Consider the following 16,386-nt stretch of genomic DNA (forward strand, 5'->3'; position numbering starts at 1 on the left):
TTGTGCAGATATTTTTATTGTTTAATTCTCATACTGTGATGTAGAGAGTGTTGTCATTCCTGTCTCATACATGAAAAAATTGAGGCCCATAAGTCACACAGTGCCTGCATAAGAACATCAAGTGGTGTAGCATGAGAACCTCATCTGTTTGTTTTTTGTTGTTGTTGTTTTGTTTTTTTGTTTTTTGAGACAGGGTTTCTCTATGTAGCTTTGTGCCTTTCCTGGAACTCACTTGGTAGCCCAGGCTGGCCTCGAACTCACAGAGATCCGCTTGGCTCTGCCTCCCAAGTGCTGGGATTAAAGACGTGCGCCACCACTGCCCGGCTGAGAATCTCATCTCTTAATTGCTATATTATATTGCACTACCATCTGGCCATCATGCTGTCCGTTAGTCACAGAGCTTACCACTGTGGGTGATGAATAGTGTTCCCAACTGTTGCTGTTGGATAGCACTTGTCACAAAAGTGGTTCTTTTTATTATTATTTTGAACTTGTTCAGGATCATTCCATGTGTTCCAGTTAAATAATGGGAAACTCCCTTTCACTTTAAATTCTGAAGGAAACACCTGCTCTTTTTCAACCTCAAGACCTTAATTTTTAGTGGTTCTCATTTTCCCCATTAAGTAACAGCCACTTTTAGAAAAGAAAAGCAGAATTCATATATTTATCTTAATTATTTAAAATAGTCTATGATATGGGGATGGAGAGATGGCTTAGCAGTTAAGGGCAGTGAATGTTCTTCCAGAGAACTCAGTTGCATTTCCCAGCACCCACTTGTTGGCTCACAACCACCTGTAACTCTAGTCCCAGGAGATGTGATGCCGTCTTGTGGCCTCTGCAGCCACCAGGCATGAATGTGGTGAACAGACATACAAGGTGGCAAAACACCCATTCACATTAGAAAATGAAATAGACTGTGATATGGTTAGATTTCACAATCCCCCCACCTTTGTAGTCAAATATTATAATTAGACTACTTTTCTTACAGATGCTGGCCTCGAAGTTAAAGTAAAAGATCCACCAAAAGGGATGATCCCACCAGGAACTCAGCTGGTCAAGCCAAAGGCTGACCCTCAACCAAATAAGGTTAGGGGAGGGTAAAATCAAAAGTGGAATTGTCAAAGGTTTTTAAATTTTTCATTGATGCCTCGGAGTAGCCCTAAGTAGCTAATATTTTACTTGATTTATTTTTATATTTGAATTTTCAATATTCCTAAATCAGTTTGAAGAGGGGTTCATAAGAATTTTAATCATTTCAAATTGTACAGTTTTACTTTTTGGCTTCTTTATGTATTGTTTAATAGTTTATGAGTGTTGTGTACTTTCTGATATTAAAAGTATGCTATTAACAGAAAGTCTACTGAAATTATATGTGAGTTTTCAAGGTTAAAATGTTCTGTACTATTAAAAGAAACATTAATTTCCTTATATCCAAAAAGCCAACTGAAGGAATTTGGGTAAATTATTAAAAAGAAAACAATGGTAATGGAATTTATATCATGCCCTTCTAAAAAGTTGCCCGGTGCCTTTTATATTTTTGTTACATGTCATCAATACTTAAAATTAGTAGTCATAAATACATTAATAACTTTGGTATCCAATATTCTTCAGTACTTAGAAATATACTTTTATTGCTGTTATAAATAACTGACAAAATTATTTGCAGAAGGAAACCAACTACAGATGATTATGAGGAAACTTTGGGATTGTAGTTCTTTTAGTCTCATTGATTTTATCATTTGCGACTTATTAAATAGTCTTTGTTTTCTCTATCACTGCCATATCTTTTCATTTCTCAGATTCGAAAATTCGTGGCCAAGGACAGTGCCGGTCTCCGTATCCGGAGCCACCCTTCCCTTCAGAGTGAGCAGATTGGCATAGTGAAAGTCAATGGAACTATCACTTTTATTGATGAGGTAATTCATAAATAAGTGTCAGTAATTCATTTTGGATACTTTTGTAATATTTGCACAATAACAAGGAAACTGTTTTAATGTTACTGGGTTCTAAACAGTTTGGGAACCTTTTTATCTCATTTTTTATCAGGTTTTTGAAATTTTTCTTTTATAAAGTATTTTGATCATATTCCCAAACTCCTCCCAAATAAATCTCCCCTTCCCAACCTACCCAACTTTGTGTCTTCTGTGGTGGTATTTTATTTGTGCTGAAATGTGGTGATATTTTATTTGTATGTTAATAAATAAAGTTTGCCTGTAGATCAGAGAACATAGATAGCTAGCCATAAACAAAAAGTCAAGCAGTGGTAGCACACGCCCTTAATCTGATCACATGGCAGACAGAGTCTCTGTGTGTTCAAGGACACAACCAAGCATGGTGACATACACCTTTAATCCCAATACCAACCATAGAGACCTGGAGGTCTGTATAGACAGGCAGTGACGAGGAAGTGATGTGGCTGGGCTAAAAGCCAAGGAGAGGGCAGAACAGAAAAGCAATAAAGGGGTTGATTAGACAGGAAGAAGCTGGTTTGGTTCTCTGGTTAGCTGGTGAGCTAAGGTTAGTTGGTAGCAATTCCTATTTCTCTGATCTCTAAGGCTCTCACCCCCGTATTTGGCTCTGTGTTTCTTATTTAATAAGACTGTTTAGAAGTTGATCTACAGTCTTCTATTTGTTTTTTTTTTTATTTTTATTTTATCATTTTATGTGTATGAGTATTTTGCCTGGATGTATGTCTGTGTATTACATGTGTGCCTGGTACCAGTAGAGGCCTGGAACCAGTAGTGGTAACAGATCCACTGGAACCGGAGTTGCAGATGGTTGTGCAACACCAAGTGGGTGCTGGGGATCAAACCAGGGTCCTCTGTAAGAACAGCCAGTGCTATTAACCACTAAGCCAACTCTCCAGCCCTTCTGTTTGTTTGTTTTGTTAACCCATCAAGTCCACGTTGTGCAGGCCATCTACTCTTGGATGGTGGTCTTCACTGAAGAATTCAGCCTACCAGGGGCTGCACTCTCATAGACAACTGAGTCTCTCTCTCCCAGAAACTGTCAGTTGCCAATAGCTCCTTAGAAGAGGCATGGGACCCTTCTCCATGCCAGGATTTTGTATGGCTTGAGCTTGTGCAGGTCTTGTGGATGCTTTTTCATCTACTACAAGTTCATGTATACAGCCACACTTCTGTGGCCAGAAAGCAGTTTCCCTGTCATCATCACTTCTGCCTCTTACCATCTTTCCTCTCCATTTATTTAAATGATTTCTGAGACTTGGGATGTGTGGATGTGATGCGAGATGTCCCATTTAAGGCTGAGCAGTCTCTTATTCTCTGCACCTTGAACAGTGTGGATTGCTATTAATCACCATCTACTGAAAAAAAAAAGTTATTGAGAGTTGATAGATGTGCTCTTATCTGTAGGTCAGTTAGGTGTCAGTTTAATGCTTTGTCCATCTAGTCGGGAAATAGTAGTATGCTCTCTCCTAAGGCCTGTGACCTGTCTAGTCAGAGGTTCCTGGCTTAGATGATGGTGCTATAGGTAGGTAAGATTGATGATTCCTTTTCTCATCTGGTAGTGTGTATAGCACCTTCGAACACTATGAGAGTAAGCCAATAGGGATGAAGCTTGCAGGTGAGTACCAGCTTGATATCTGTGTTCTATGAGTCACAGGTGTGATGACTTCAGCAATAGAGTCTTACCGTCAAGTTCTGGAGGGTCATTAAGAACATTGGCAGTAGCCTAGTAATGTTTGGGTGTCTTTGAGACCTCACTTGCCAATAACTCTAGAAGAAATAACCCATTCCTGACACTAGGCTTCATAGGATTGCTACTAATAGTGTCTTATCTGAAATTCCACTCATGATATCTGACAATAGTAACCTATTATAAAATATAGATAAACAGAATTATATATACAGATATATCAGGGAGAGTTTTAGTAGAAATAGAAAGATGTAGCCGGTGGCTGGAAAGGCTTCCCTGCATAATTGGTAGTTGAATGCCAATTACCACCCATTTTGAAAGGCATCTGTTTCAAAGAGTTTGGGAAATCTTTTGAAATTTTATAGAATATGTTCATTGAGGTTTATGCATTTAATTTATTTTTTCCTTTTCAGTAAAAACTGGGAAAATTACACCTTGAGCATGAAAACATTGGGTTATCAGAACCTGTAGAAGTTCTACTTTCTAAAGATAGACATATTTTAACTGAACATAGAATGGTTTTAAAACATATTTCTTGGATTGCTTTAACTTTGGAAAGTTCGTAGAATATTTTCCTGCAATGCAACCAAGTAGCCTGCATAAAAGACATGTCCTTTTGGCAAACGACTAGTTTTGCTGTTCAATTATTTATCCTGAGTGTGCTTTCCTTATGCTTTTAACTCTTGAGAGAAGTTGCTTTAACAATCTCACTGTGAAAATGATCTTACTGTTTTAGTATTCCTTGTTAGACGTTCTCATACATTTATCTCCTTGTAAAACTAGATGCACACTCTTCACTTCTGCCCTCCTTTGCCTGCTTTGCTCATCCTTAGTCCTCACTAGCCCGTTACTTGTCTGGCTTCTTCTTCCCTAGATTCACAATGACGATGGCGTGTGGTTGAGATTGAATGATGAGACCATAAAGAAGTATGTTCCTAACATGAATGGTTACACTGAAGCCTGGTGCCTCTCTTTTAATCAACATCTTGGCAAGAGCCTCCTGGTCCCTGTTGACGTAAGTGAAAGATGATTTTTAGAAGCATCATAGTTGCACTCTGTCTTCATTATAGATCTTTCTTTAATTAAGGCTTTTCAGTTCTGAGGTAATTCATACCTGTATCACTTTTGCTTCAAAAGTGCTTGAATACTTAAGGGCTTCAGTGTAATGAAAGTGAAATTTGGCAGGGGTAAGGCTCTTAATGCTTATTTTGATCTGTCACCAACAGTAAGTAACAAATTAAAACTAAACTTATGGAATTCCTTTCAAAGAGATAGGAAATTAAAATGGTTACACTTTTTTTCCTTCTTTACACTGCTATTTAGAATGAACCCAATATTTAAGAAAATAGAAATACTGTGCATTCAGAAATAGGTATAATTGTTGGTTTGTTATGTTGACAGTTTGCATTTATTTCTGTGTTGTGTCTCTCTTGATTTACAATACTGTTGTGTTAATGTAAGATGTGATTTTTAGACTTGTGTTACATATGATATCTAGTGATACTAAATCTTAAATTGAGAGACTCATTACAGTTCCTTGATATTGCGGTATTTGATTAAGTCATTGTTTGCTAGAGTGCTGTATCATAAAATAGGTAGTAACCACACTACTTTATTATTTTAACTACAAAATATTAATTTTCTTCTTCACTACGTGTTCCTTATGATATCACTAATAAATAGCACTGGGATATACTTGGGAATTGATAACTAATTGACAGTGTGGTTGAAAGAAGATAAGTACTGTGTAAATTAAGTTTCCCTCTTTTTTTTTCAAATCGTACATAATCTGTAAGAGTGGATATGGCCTACTTCTCTCTCCCACTACAACTGTTATTGAATTTTGTTTCTTTATCTTCAACCATTTGCGTGTGTGTGTGTGTGTGTGTGTGTGTGTGTGTGTGTGTGTGTGTGTGTTTTGTATGCGCACTTGTGTGTGTTCATGTGCATTTGCACGCATGGGTCTTATTTCAGTTTTAAGCTGCTTAGTGGTAAGGACTAAATAAAGATCCTTACTCATGTTTATTGCTTCTGTAGTGTTACTCATAGTAGTCTTTTCAGTATTGCTTGATATCTAATTTGAGTGCTATGGTCTGGTGTAATCATTCAGCTAAAATAATTTCTGACACATATGTGTGCTTCTTTACTTACTTGTTTCATGTGATTCTTACTGTGACACTGTCTCATTAAATGTACTGTTCTCATTTTTCCAAGATTTTAAGTATTAATGGGTCAAGGTGCTAGAGCCCCATTTGGTGTGGTTCCAAGGTGTATGTTTTTATGTTTAGCGTGCCTTGGTATAATGAAGAGATAAGTATAGTTATAAAATGATAAATAGTTGCATAATCAATTATGCTGTTTTATGATAAGCTATGGAATGACTTAACTTAGGAGGTAACATCTAAGGCAGATGTGAAGAAAAGTTGCCAATGTAAAAGAAGGAAATTAACGTAGTGTAATTCAAAGTAATAGAACCTATTACAAGAATCATCATTACTTGGAATAAACTGCCAATTTAAGTGTAAATAGTAACACTAGTGATTAAATGAAGATGATTATTATAACATGCTATGACAATAAATAAGTCAATGAAAGTTTTTAAAATGAAGTTCTATGAGGGGATGGCTCAGCTGGTAAAGTTTCTTGTCTTATGGGAGGTCCTGAGTTCAATCTCCAGAGCTCACATAAAAGTTCAGGGCAAGCTGGTAAATGTTTGTAAAACTAACTGTGGGGAGGCAGAAACAGGAGTATCCCTAGGACTCATTGGCCTGATTGGTGAACCCAAGGCCAATGAGAGACCCTGCCTCAAAGGAGATAGACAGTGGTCCTGAGGATGACGCATGAGATTATACGCATACACACGTTGACAATATACACATGTAAACATAAAAATTAGTTAATAAACTAACTTCTGTAATTTGAAAACTAGAAGGCAGTGGTTCTCGACCTTCCTAATGTTGTGACCCTTTAATTCAGTTCCTCATGTTCTGGTAACCCCCCAACTGTAAAATTATTTCATTGCTACTTCATAACTGTAATTTTGCTACTATTGTGAATTGTAATGTAAATATCTGTGATGTGCAGGATATCTGATATACTACCCTCAAAAAGGGGTCACAATACACAGGTTAAGAACTGCTGCTATAGGGCTGGAGAGATGGCTCAGCTGTTAAAGGCTAGGCTCACAACCAAAAATATAAGAACTGCTGCTATGAAGTATTAGTTACAATAAAATTTTATACGTCTTGGAAAATATAAGAGAAGAGAGATGGTATATGACGTAAAGAGCTATCATATGGCATAGGAGACATTTGCCTACCTAGAGTGAAAGCTTAATTTTTTGAAATGAGTTTATTGTTATAATTGGAGATTTTCATGACTTAAAACTTAGATACCCAATTTTTTATGTACTTTGTCAAAATGGCAAATATACATTATAAGGAATATTGAAGAGAAAAGAAAATTTATATCAAGGAAAGCTAGTGAACATATTCTGAATTCTTTCAGAAGCAAGAGGGTATCTGAACATTTGCATGCACATATACAGATCACTTCTTATCCAGGCTGGTTGTTGCTCACCTAAAGAAAGTACATTGATATTAAAAAAAATTTAGGAGCACTAAAGATTTGGAGTGGAATTAAGAGAAACATTGCTGCATTGTGATTCTCTTGTAGCATCACCAAATTGGTAGTTAGCGAATATTTCTTGAATTTGTGGACATTCTTTTGAAATGTTTAAAATCTGCCAGTGCAGGTTTGACATATTTGAGATTTCCTTGTTTACTCTGTGAATGGGTTTGTGTTTATGTGTAAAGATAGACTGTTTTTCAATATTAATATTATTAAGTCATTATTTAATATAGCATGAATGAATATGCTGTTATTAGATTATTATAATCTGCTCTATTTCATTCTTTAATTATTAATTTTCTTAATGAGGAGATTGAGACAGTTAAAGTAATACTGTAATATTTTATATATGTACAATTTTGATTTTCTTGTATTTTTTATGCATTAAAATTAGCAGCCCTTAGATCTGTGTTTTTCTAGCAGAGTGATTTTTTTCATGAACATTTGATATGTTTGATAATATATTTTCATGGTAATAATTACTAATTTATGTAAAGTCTTCTGTTACTTGAGAAACTGTCATCTTAGAATTGCACTTTGCTGCTTGTTAATTTAGTTAGGTTATTAATATGCTAATTCTGAAAAAATCTGTCTTGAAAATAGAATTTAAGAATGAAGTAATTTAAATTATTGTGTATGTGCCTCTTTGTAGTGACATATTAATCTTTGAAGGTATGAAAACTTAATTTATCTTTTGTAATAATGAGTAATTGAGACTTTAGATAAATTACTATTTTGGCAAACATTCATATCATTTGCTAAAATATTCCTAAATCTTCAGAAGAAAACTCTTCAATTCTTTCATTTTTAATGTCCTGATTTCTATTTGGTAAATGTCTTAACACTTGATAAATAATTTAAATTTACATTAAACGTTTGTAGTCTAAGAATTTTCTACAACTATAGCAACTAAATCAAAATTTATAAAATTAGAATTTATATATAGTTATAATAAGCAAAATTTATTTCATTGGCAGTCTGTTGCCATAGCTAGTAGCTACATCATTTTAAATATCATTGTGCAAGTTACTGCCTCTGCAAATGCTTAAGTTTGCGCAGTGAAATTAAGGAGAGTATAAGCTTAAGGAATCACTACATTCAGTATTTAATGCTAAATCGATTTGCATTTTTAACACTTGCTTTTCTTGATGCTTTTAGTACTAAAATAATGTATGATGAGTGTGAAAAGACTTTTAAAATCCTGATATTGTGTCAAACTATCTGCATCACTGTTTTCTGGGAGGGAGAACGGCCAGGGAACAAACACTCCAAAAGTTCTTGTATGCAGTGATTGACCACTATGGATGTCATTTCCTTCAGAGTAACATTTGGAACACTTAGTGAAGTTTTTGTTTTACCTCAACAGAAAGGACATATTGGCCATGCATTCTAAAGTTAAGAGGATAATGACTTTGGTTTCAGTTTTGTTTTAAATTTATTTGTAGGCATATTACTAGAAACTCATTTTTACGTATTTTATATAATTAGTATTTATACGTGTATGTGTATGTATATATGTTACTGTATCCACCCACACATACTTTAAGAAAAAAAGAGGTAGAAAGTAGCAAATGTCTTCTCATTGTCTAAAATGACATAAGTGATCAGGAATTTTAATTTTTTCTTTCATGTTAAAGTCTTCAGTGATATATACTTCAGTTAACATTTGAATGTCCTCCTCTTTTGGTCCAAACAGAATAACCTGTTACCAGTCTTTACATAAGCAATACATTTGTAGGATTGCTGCACATTGAATATGTTTGAGTTTTAGGTAAAATTAAGAAAGGGCTGATAGTATGATGTGTCTGTGTAAAACGTGTATCATGTAATTGTCATTAGAGTGTTTGTGAAAATACTTTTAGTAGGACTGTGTTGTCATGAATTAATTGTTCTTTAACAGAATATATTTGGAATTCAGCAGAGATCCTGTTTATGACTTCCTAAACTTTGAGATAAGCCAGTTATTTGTCTTTTGATAAAAGATTCAGCTTGTGTTTCTTTATGCTTTTCTTAAAATATTTGCTAGTAGATTTTTGAAAAATTTCCAAAGATCTGCCTGTCTGTCTGTCTGTCTTTTTCTTTTCTTTTTCTCTTCCATTTATAGGAGGGAAGAAACATTAATGACTTGTCTTCGATTTGGGTTATTTTTTTAATTTTCATACTAAAAGTGATAGTTTACATACATGCCATTATTTCTAAGAGGTGCATTTTCTGTGTAGTCTCTATTGTTGACATCTTTATGAAAAAACGAATTGTACTCTGTCATAAAAAAAAAAAAACCTGGCATGTACTAGAACAAATAATTTTCTCATTTAAAGATTCAAGGTTTCCTTCTTACACTAACTCTTAAGCCTTCCAGCAAAGTCTGGCTCTTGATGTTAGTAAATGGCATGACACACTATATCTACAGAGAGCTTTTGACAAAACCTTGTTTTTCAGAATTTTGGTGTGTGGTTTACTCAGGTGGCTTCAGTTTCACTTTGGCAAAATACGATTTCATATTAGTGCTGGAGTTCAGAAAATGTAACTGTGCACGCATCTTCTGCAGATGATACTCTGATCCCTTTCCTTGTTGATATTTTTCTTTCTTAAACTTTGTCGCTCAGAATATCTTTAATGCTAGCCAAGGAGTCAGGGATTTGGACGTATTTTCCTGGACTTCCAAAGCTTTTTTCCCCCAGGTGAGTTAACTGTAAGGAACAATCATACATTGTCCAGGTATTTCAGCATGTACAACAGGTTTTACATTGTGTCTTTGAGGCTTTGCTTAGGATTAGTAAACTGGAATTTACCAGGGGAAAAGCCTGCAGAGTCCTGCAGTTGAGTTTTCCCTCATTGGCTCAGACTTGTGTTACCACTTTAAATGAAGTGAAGCTCTTCATGGCTTCATGGTTGCAGTGGTTTTCTGATGAGCTTCTCCAGCAGTTTGCTCCAAGTTACTTTGCTCAGAACAAACTTATGTAGCTGGTGGTGTTGTGACCTTCTAACTCTTCTTTTTACCCCCAGCCTACACTTTTGAATTGTCCTTTTGAATATTTATTTTAGATAAGGAGTTGGGAATTGAATGAGAAATAAATATAAATATGTATGTATGTGATTGAAATTTACCAATTTTATATTCTGGTATACAGTCTCACATTTCTGTACTGAAAAAAATGTACATTTTAAGATTGCTTTAGAATGACAAACACAGTTGTGAATTTTTATGCCTAGCAGTTATTTTCAACAGTTTAATACAAAAGAAGTAATTTTATCTTTAAAAAAAAACCTTTTTCTACTTATTTTATATAGGTCCATTAATAGATAAAGTACTAACCATCTTAATATGTCTCTCATATTATATTTGATGAATAGGTTATGATTATCTTTAGCTTTGCTGTGACTTACTCCACATTGTTACCCTTGAAGATGCAGTTACTGTGAAATCTAGTAAATGATGCAAGATCAGTAAATAACACTGAAATTTTTTTCAGCCCAGTTTGTGCATTTTGCTGTTATTTTTAATATCAACATGCAACTTTCAAAGGCACTTGTAAATAGGACTAAAAGTTGCCTCCTCTAATTATGACATAATGTATTTGCTGAAGTTTACCATTGACAAGTAGGAATTTTTAAATGTTTACTCAAAACTCTTGTGATTATACTAGCACTATTCAAAGTTTATATCCTATTATACTTTTTAATTTATTTTTAATGTTCTCTTTACATTTATAAAAGTGTATATACAGATTCTTAACCAATATATATTCATGGTAATATGAATGCCCAATTTAAGTTTAATTTACTTACATTTCTAGTGTTCTTTCCAAGTCACTAAAGCTCTTATTTCCAATAAATTGCTAATATGTAAAGGCTATAATATAGGCAGTATAATTATAATAAATGTAAATAAATTATTTTCATAGTATATATTTGTTTAAGTAAAAAGTATGGTCTTTCATTACCACCAGATGATTTACAAAGTATCTTGTGAGGAGCCTAGATTATAGGTACATACCTGTAATCCTATCACTTAGGAGGCTACTTAAGTAAGGGGGATTGTTGATTACTGGACAGTCAGGACTACATAGCAAGACTTAGTCTCAAAGCAGCAATCAAAAAGCTAGTAATTATTTTTCATTGCATTACCAAAGTACATAAAAATTCTTGAATCTGCATATATTTTAGCCCCAGTACTTATTTTAATACCCTATTGTCTATTTGAATACATATGCATCTGCTAATACAAAGATACTTGTAGGAGTAGAAATATGCTATAAAAGTTTATCATGTGTAGTGCTAGTGTTGTCATTATTTATATCTTTATTCTTATTTTATCCTAATTTTATATGTATTGTAGTATGGTTATTTTTTAGTCAATACAAATCATAGATTTCCTACTACTATATTTAAAGGTAGTTTTGTTTTTTGTTTTTTTGTTTTTTTTTTAAAGAAGTGGTCATTGTCAGCTGGAGTTGTAGCTTACTACTGGCCTAACTTGTGCAAGGGCCTGATTTTAATCATCAATACTACAAAGAAAGCAATAAGGACAATGGAAGAACCCCTAATGTAAAACAAAGCAAATACATGTACATTGGTCTATCTCTCTGTTGTATTCCATTGGAAATAATTCATCATAGCATTGACATTCAACAGGAAATAGAGAGCAGGTTCTTTGCATTTAGAAATAATGCTTTTTAATATATATAAACAAACACATATATTAATATATATAAATAGAGTTTATTTTCTTTAAAAATATACCTTTAGTGCATTTTAGTGGTGGTCTAGCAAATTCAGAAATATATTTCATTTGTACTGTGGTTTGCTAAAATGTTATAAGCATCATTTCATGTACTATAGTATTGTATTTCTCAAATTTGGGGGTACAAAAGACAAATTCATTTAATTTCCTGTTCCTGCTAGGTTTTTTCTCATAAAATTTATTTTGAATATCAATGTTAAAAATTGAAAGGTTTCTTAGTAGTGGTATTAGCTAATATTTTATTTACGTATTCTTAGTTGGAAATATTGTAGACTTTCTTCAGAAACTCTTCATAGGATTATGAAAGTAGTAATAGACTATATTTTGTTCATTTTTCTTTTCCTATTAAAATTTTCAGGAACCTAAAACTAATCCTGATGACTTTTTCAAAGACGTAAACTCCTGCTGCCCACAGGAAGCAACAATGCAAGAACAAGATAATCCGTTCTTAAGAGGCGGGCCAGGCATGTACAAGGTAGTGAAGACAGGCCCTTCAGGTCACAACATCAGAAGCTGCCCCAACCTTAGAGGTATCCCAATTGGAATGTTAGTTCTGGGAAACAAAGTCAAAGCAGTGGGAGAGGTATGGATTCTTGTGGCTTCATGACTTTTATGATACTCAGTTTAATGTAATATAATCAAGTATCACTTTCTTACAGATTGTCATTTCCATCTGAGGTTCTTAAATGCTCATGTTGTTGACTTTTACTTGTGTTGGAAATACTAACATGATTTTCTGTGCTTTTTTAAAAAAAATTCTCATAATTATCTCATAAAAATAGTATTTGTACTGCTTATATTAACAAATAAGTTGTATTGTACATATAAATGCTCCATATTTGAATATGTCTTTTCATTATTATAAATGTACTGTTATGGGTTGTCAGCACTTAAAAGATTTTCTATGAATTGGAATGGAGATGTGACCTTCCAAAAATTTTCATTTCTTTGTTCCCATTAACAGGTCTCACTGAAGTCCTGAGCAAATAAAATTATTCTTTAGACCACTGTGGCATTTGCCTCCGCAGATAAGCTTGAAGATGTAGTGTGTCATGCTATTTCTTAGGGTCAGGGTCATTTTCAAATTACACTGTAGGCACAAATAATTTAGTAATAACGAGTATGCTTTGTCAGGAGATTTTAGGTCTAAAAGATGAGCTTTGTGTTTTGGGCATACTTGAAATTATTCAGAGATGATCTTTGCGCTTTGAAGACAATATTTTAATTAAATGCTTAAATAAACAATATTTTACAGAAGTTTTTAATTCTGTCTTACCTCAGGCTGTGGTCTTAATTTCAGAAACTAATTTCATAGTAGAAATGTGTTGAAATCATTATGTTGTTCAGAATCACTTAAGCTTTTTATTGGTTTTCAGCCTGGATGCCCTGAAAGAATCAAGCCAATCAATCATGCTTTCTGTTATGTACCAGGTAACCAATTCTGAAGGTACATGGGTGCAGCTGGATAAGAACAGCATGGTAGAATTCTGTGAGAGTGATGAAGGAGAGGCATGGTCCTTAGCTAGAGACAGAGGCGGAAACCAATACCTACGGCATGAAGATGGCAAGTTGGCTTAAATTTGTGATTTATTTTGATTAAATTTTAACATACATATGTTTTATGTTTATCGCATTACCTTTTCCTTGAGGTTTTGGAATGTTTATTTTTTAAGTAAAAGAAAATCTAAAGGTTTAAACATTTTACAGCTTGCAAAATTGACTTGTAAAATATATAAGTACTAAATGATTGTTCTTGAAGGAGAAAATAACAAAAACACTGAGAACATAGTTATCTTCGTTAATAATAGGAAAAACTTTCTTTTGTTCCACTAACATACATTTGTATGCCTCATTCTTCAGTGCAAGTCTGAGCCTGAATTTTTACTCCTACCATGAGCTGGAAGTCAGTTTTCATACCAATTGCAGCATTGTGTGAGGAAACCTCATTTAGCTGAGCTTTCTCTCAAGAAAGGAATGTTGAATACATGCATAGCATCTTTGTTAGAATTAGCTTTCAGCTTTAATTCTCAACATTGATCTCACTAAGACTGCCCTTTTTGTCCCCCTGTTTATTCTGATGGTGACAAAACTTTATCTTTCAATGTCTCACCGAGATGCTGTGTCTCTTGTAGACAGATAAAAGGCTGCTATACTTACATTCCTAGGGTGTCATTACAAAATTCCATAAATGCAAGCTAATTTGTAAACACCACAGTTAGCATGTCAAAGTAAGTAGACTTGTTGAAGACATGGTTGGATGGATAGATAGATAGATAAGTAGACTTGTTGAAGACATGGTTGGATGGATAGATAGATAGATAGATAGATAGATAGATAGATAGGTAGGTAGATAGATAGATGAGAGATGTAGATATCTTTATTCCTAGTCTAGTGTCCAATTTATTTTTAAAATGCCATTGTGTAAATTGTTTGTGATAAGATTTACTTACCCAGAAATATACTCAATAATATACCATGCCATAATAAGAGAGTCCACTTAAGAGCATAGATCCAGTTTTTAAATAAATAATTTTTTATTATTTATTATTAAATAATAAATTTCCCTCTTTTTTAACAAAAATAAAATATGCTCTGAACTGTTAAGCTAATCTGATTGAGAACTAGATTTAGCTCAGCTCTACCTGTGGGGTCAGATTAAATTAATCCATAGTACTCTTTATTAGAATTTTCTCTGACATATGACTAGGGAATACCGCTTACAAAATTAACTTGATAGCTGTGACTTTTATTGTAGAACAAGTTCTTCTGGATCAGAATTCTCAAACGCCTCCTCCAAGCCCTTTCTCAGTACAAGCCTTTAATAAAGGGGCCACTTGCAGTGCCCAAGGATTTGATTATGGCCTCGGAAATAATAAAGGTAGGCATCTGAGTATGAGTCTTTTCCTTAGGACTTCAGTAAGTTTTTGTTACTTTTTTCTCATTTTTTTCTTCCCACATATCCTCATTAAATTAAAATGTATGCTACAAAACTAACACTCAAAATGTTTAAAAGGTGTTCCTTTTCACAATATTGTTTGTTTTATGTCAATTTCAGCTTATGTTTACTGGAGTTTTTCATATTGTGTTTGCTTTAAAGGCACTCGTTCTGAACCTGTATCTGAAAGTCTGAATCACTAATGATATGACCTGTTCCTAGGAGAGTAATATAAATGAGCAACAAAGAATTTTCTTAATCAGTCTATTAAAATTTTCTCTTAGTAACACTATATGTGGGCTTTATGAGTTATCTGTGGTTTTAAATCTCTAACCTGGTTATGTTAGTTGAATTGCAGTTATATGAAATAATGTATTTGAACATGGTTATGCATAATGAGCTAGAAAGCAGTAGAAGAGGAAAGGCTAAAGCATTTGAATATAAAATGTGCACAGCTGTCTATATGCATTAATGAACAGATCAACATCATAGAGAATCTAAACAATTCTTCTGGGATAATTTGCTCCTGAAATTTATCCAAAATTCCCTTTTTGGGTAAATTCAGATATGTTCTTTCTAATGCACCTAATCCTCGAAAATACGCAATATTGTGAGAAGGTAGCAAACCACTGGTGATGTGTAGGAGGGTGAATGTCGTCGACATGGAAGTAGTTTGCCTTTTAAAGATTATTTAAGTCAGTTGTAGTGCCTTAGTCAGTACCTTCAGCATAGACAGGGGCAGGAGGCTAGCCTAGGCTAGATGATTGATTTGAGGTCTGGCTAGGTTACATACATATCAAGACCCTCTCAAAAAAAAAAAAGAAAAGAAAAAAGAAAAGAAAAGAAAACACTTTTTTAAAAAAAAATTGTATTTATTCATAGGGGTTTGTTTCTAGGAACACATACAATGTGAATTTACCTGACTTGCAGTTATTAAAAAATTAATAATGAAAAATACAAAATTGTTTTGATATATGAGAAATAATTAGTTTAAAATAAAGCCACTTTTATTTTTAACCTCATTAATGTCCACACGCTTTCCTTTACTCTCTTCATTTGGTTACTCTCACAGACAGATTTTACCTGCTTGCATACTTGCAGTCACTCTGATTTCTGTTAAGCTTGTTCTTCATAGTACAGAGGAGAGTGGTTTGTTCTTGTTCCTTTTCTCTCTGGTCGTCAACTCTGAAATGCAAACTTACGTGTTTACGTCCTGCCACTGACCCTATGGAACAAAGTGTCCTAAAGCCATGTTTTATTAAATGTATGCTTGTACCCTGCAAGTATCTCTGTCACTCTACTGACTGCTGTCACTGTAAGTCAGTCTTTAAAACGGAATTCGCTGAAGTATCAGAAAACTAAAATTAATTCTTAAGAAATATAGACATTGCTGTAAGCATTTATTCAATGGAAATCAAAA

At 33.8% G+C, this 16,386-nt stretch overlaps 1 protein-coding gene across 13 annotated transcripts in view; it reads left to right on the forward strand.

Moving 5' to 3' along the window:
- Mycbp2 (MYC binding protein 2) overlaps nucleotides 1–16,386 on the forward strand; it is a 251,013-nt gene that overhangs the window by 172,275 nt on the left and 62,352 nt on the right. For 10 of the 13 annotated variants that reach the window (XM_059273237.1, XM_059273240.1, XM_059273238.1 and 7 more), the window contains 7 exons: nucleotides 989–1,086; nucleotides 1,800–1,916; nucleotides 4,532–4,672; nucleotides 9,894–9,968; nucleotides 12,390–12,614; nucleotides 13,463–13,595; nucleotides 14,787–14,909. In XM_059273237.1, coding sequence (XP_059129220.1) covers nucleotides 989–1,086; nucleotides 1,800–1,916; nucleotides 4,532–4,672; nucleotides 9,894–9,968; nucleotides 12,390–12,614; nucleotides 13,463–13,595; nucleotides 14,787–14,909 — 912 coding nt within the window. The remainder of the gene's footprint in view (nucleotides 1–988; nucleotides 1,087–1,799; nucleotides 1,917–4,531; nucleotides 4,673–9,893; nucleotides 9,969–12,389; nucleotides 12,615–13,462; nucleotides 13,596–14,786; nucleotides 14,910–16,386) is intronic. The other 3 variants (XM_059273242.1, XM_059273249.1, XM_059273248.1) reach the window with 2 other exon arrangements.

Source organism: Peromyscus eremicus, chromosome 9, assembly GCF_949786415.1.
Source record: "Peromyscus eremicus chromosome 9, PerEre_H2_v1, whole genome shotgun sequence".
NCBI classification, from domain to species: domain Eukaryota; kingdom Metazoa; phylum Chordata; class Mammalia; order Rodentia; family Cricetidae; genus Peromyscus; species Peromyscus eremicus.